Genomic DNA, 2,990 nt, shown 5'->3' on the forward strand with positions numbered 1-2,990 from the left:
CTCAAGGGCAGTTCTCAAGAGAGCTCTCTCAGCCCCACCTGCCTCACAGGCAGTGTTCCCTCTAAGCTGAGTTAGTGCACGCTAGCTCACAGTTTTGTAGCCTCCGGCTCACACATTTCAGTCTTAGCCCAGGAAGGACGGCTCTGGAGCAAACTAATTGATGCAGTAGTCAAATCACCTGCTCATAACTTTAATGCCAGTAACTCAGAAAGTAGAATTTTTGCTCACAGGACTCCACAGCTTAGAGGGAGCATTGCTCACAGGGTGTCTGTTGAGGGGAGGGGAAGGGAAAGGGATTTTAAACCGCTTGGAGACTTCTTCAGGTAGTGAAGTGTGGGGTATAAATCCAATCTCTTCTTCCTGCCCCCCAAGAAGCGTGCAGCGTAAAGTACCCATTGAGAAAAGCAGCAGAGAGGCCCAAATTCTCTTCACCTCCCTTTTATCCCGACAGCCACTCTGTGAAGTAAGTTAGGCTGACTGGTTCAAGGTTGCCCAGCAAGCTTCAGTGGCATAGTGGGGATTTGAGTCTGGGTCCCCCTAGTCTGGCAAGTCTAACCACTACACCGCGGTGCCATGCGTGCAGTGCCATGACAGGTTTATCAAATCATGAATGGTGGGGGGAGAGAACTTTTTGTCTCCCTTCCATAACCCTAGAACTCAGGGGTACCTGTTGGGTGTTACAAGTTAGAACACTGTTCAGTATTTACTGGGTTAATGATGTTTGTTAAATCACATGTTTGTTTGTATCCAATAAGTTTAGAGAGCTAGAAAGCCCGGTAACTTCAGATCTAGTTTGTTGTTCTGATTGGAGACTAGAGTGCCACGTATTAGCATTTTATGGGTCTTTGTCCTGAGCAAGAAGAAGTTAGTCTCCATTGCTCTTCTGCCATGTTCTGTCTAGCTGTAAGGATGTAGGAATATAGCTCTTTGTTATTTTCATATCCCGTATACCTTTTCCCCATGCTAGGTTGTAGTAAACCTTTATGTTTCAAACACACCATGGACTCTGACTCTAATACTCTGCTGAATGCTGATTTACTCTGCTGATTCACTTTAAAATCAAAAAGAATAACCCAACAGCACCCAATTAAACTTACAGGCAAAAGATTCAGGACAGACAGACAGAAGCGCATCAGGCAGTGCGTAATTATGGAACTCAGTGCGACAAGATGCAGTGGTAGCCACTGGCGTTAAAAACAGGCTAAATGCATCTGGGTCCATCACAAGGGTAAACCAAACCTCATGTTCAAAAATGACGTTCTGCAGAATAACCGGGGGAGGGGGGATTTTTAAGTGCTTCCCGGAGGCAACTAACTACTAGGGGAAACAGGATCTGGAAAACATGTCTGCAGCTTGCGCCAACTGTGCGTGTGGGCGGTGAGTTGTGTGTCGCCGCAGAAACATGTCTTTCGAAAACTCCGCCCCTCTCCATGCAGACCAGCTGTGGCCCACTTGCGGCCCACCTCAAGGACAGGCAGAAGCCGGCAAGTCACATGTGCAGAGCAGCTGTGCGCCAGATGTGTCTCTCCAGTGGCTGGGACAGGATCACCAGAGAGGCCGGCTCCTTGATGAAATGAGCGCCTTTCAAACTCGCCCCCCCCCCAGCCAAGAGAAGCAGCCAGAGTTCATCTAAGGCCTGTCAGCAGGAGAAATCGCCCCGGCCCGCTTGTCTCCTGGCCGAGAGTCTGGTTCAGTAGGAGCATCTGTCAGGGTTTGGACAGGCATCGATCTCAGGAATTAATTCCAGTGGATTCATTATAAACTTGGGCTTGTGGGAGTATTCCCCAGGCAGGTCTGGGCGGCTTGTTTCAGAGTCCGGGAGCGGAGCTGCTGCTGGCACAAGGCCACTATACAGCGGCTGAGTGGCAGGGGCAGTGGAAGCCACACAAAAAGTAGGGCTGAATGTTTCCCCCCCTTAAAGCCACCGTGGTAGCCCAGTGGCTAAGAGTATGCCCTGTGCTGGGGAGGGTCATGGTTCAATTCTTGCCACCGCTTTACTTGGGGTCCTTTGGGAAAGCGGCTTTCCTTCAGCCTTCCAGCGGCAAATAAATACGGTGCGAACACAAGCCCACCTTGCAGGGCTGTTGTGAGGAGTCATTACTGAGCTTACAGAAGGGGGTTGCAGGCAGTGTTCCCTCTAAGCTGAGTCAGTGTGAGCTAGCTCACAGTTTTTTAGCCTCCAGCTCACACATTTTTGTCTCGGCTCAGGAAGGAGGGCTCCAGAGCAAACTAATTTGTGCAGTAGCCAAATTGCTTGCTCACAACTTTCATGCCAGTAGCTCACAAAGTAGAATTTTTGCTCACAAGACTCCACAGCTTAGAGGGAACATTGGTTGCAGGCACCCACTAGTCTCTTCCCCGGAAGTGGGGGACAACTTTGCCACAAGAACACGAGAAAAGGCGGATCGGCCCAACGGCCCATCCCATCCAGCATCTTGTCCCACACAGCGGCCAACCAGGTCCCTGGGAGGGGCAACAAACAGGGCATAGAGGCCAAAGCCCTCCCTGGTGTTGCTTTCTAGGACTGGTAAGGTTGACTGCCTCTGGACATGGAGGTTCCCTTTAGCCACCATGGCTGTCAGCCCTTAGGAAACGTCTCGTCTTTGGCTTCTCACTGAAGCCCGCCTTACCTGCAGCATCAGCAGCAGCGAGCCCTCGAAGTACCCCCGTCAGCAACGGTGCACGCCGGGACGGGGCGGCCGGTGCAAATCTCTGGCTTCCTCGCGGCCCTTCCGCCAGTCCATTTCTCCGCGAAGCCTGGCCTGCCCCCTTTAGAGGCATCCCTGCCGGCTCCTCGGGGCACAGGCCCCGCAGAAGGGCCGAGGGCCGAGCCCAGCCGCTCCACGCCTCTCTGCCCAAAGCCGCAGCGGCGACAGTGGAAGGGATTCCGGCGCGCCGGGGACGCGGCGCCTTTAAGGCGGCCGCGGCGGCCGGGCCCTCCCCGAGAAGGGGCGGGGCTCGAGCGCTTCCCGCGAAAGTCGGAGCTCTTT

General features: G+C 53.1%; 1 protein-coding gene across 1 annotated transcript in view; it reads left to right on the plus strand.

The window, feature by feature from the left end:
- Positions 1–1,342: 1,342 nt before the first annotated feature.
- The window catches only part of CDT1 (chromatin licensing and DNA replication factor 1), a 10,260-nt gene continuing 8,612 nt past the window's right edge, over positions 1,343–2,990 (plus strand). The window contains exons 1-2 of the mRNA XM_015417363.1: positions 1,343–1,377; positions 2,621–2,977. Of these exons, the coding sequence (XP_015272849.1) occupies positions 1,343–1,377; positions 2,621–2,977 (392 nt within the window). The remainder of the gene's footprint in view (positions 1,378–2,620; positions 2,978–2,990) is intronic.

Source organism: Gekko japonicus, unplaced genomic scaffold (assembly GCF_001447785.1).
Source record: "Gekko japonicus isolate JY-2015 unplaced genomic scaffold, Gekko_japonicus_V1.1 scaffold2300, whole genome shotgun sequence".
NCBI classification, from domain to species: Eukaryota; Metazoa; Chordata; class Lepidosauria; order Squamata; family Gekkonidae; genus Gekko; species Gekko japonicus.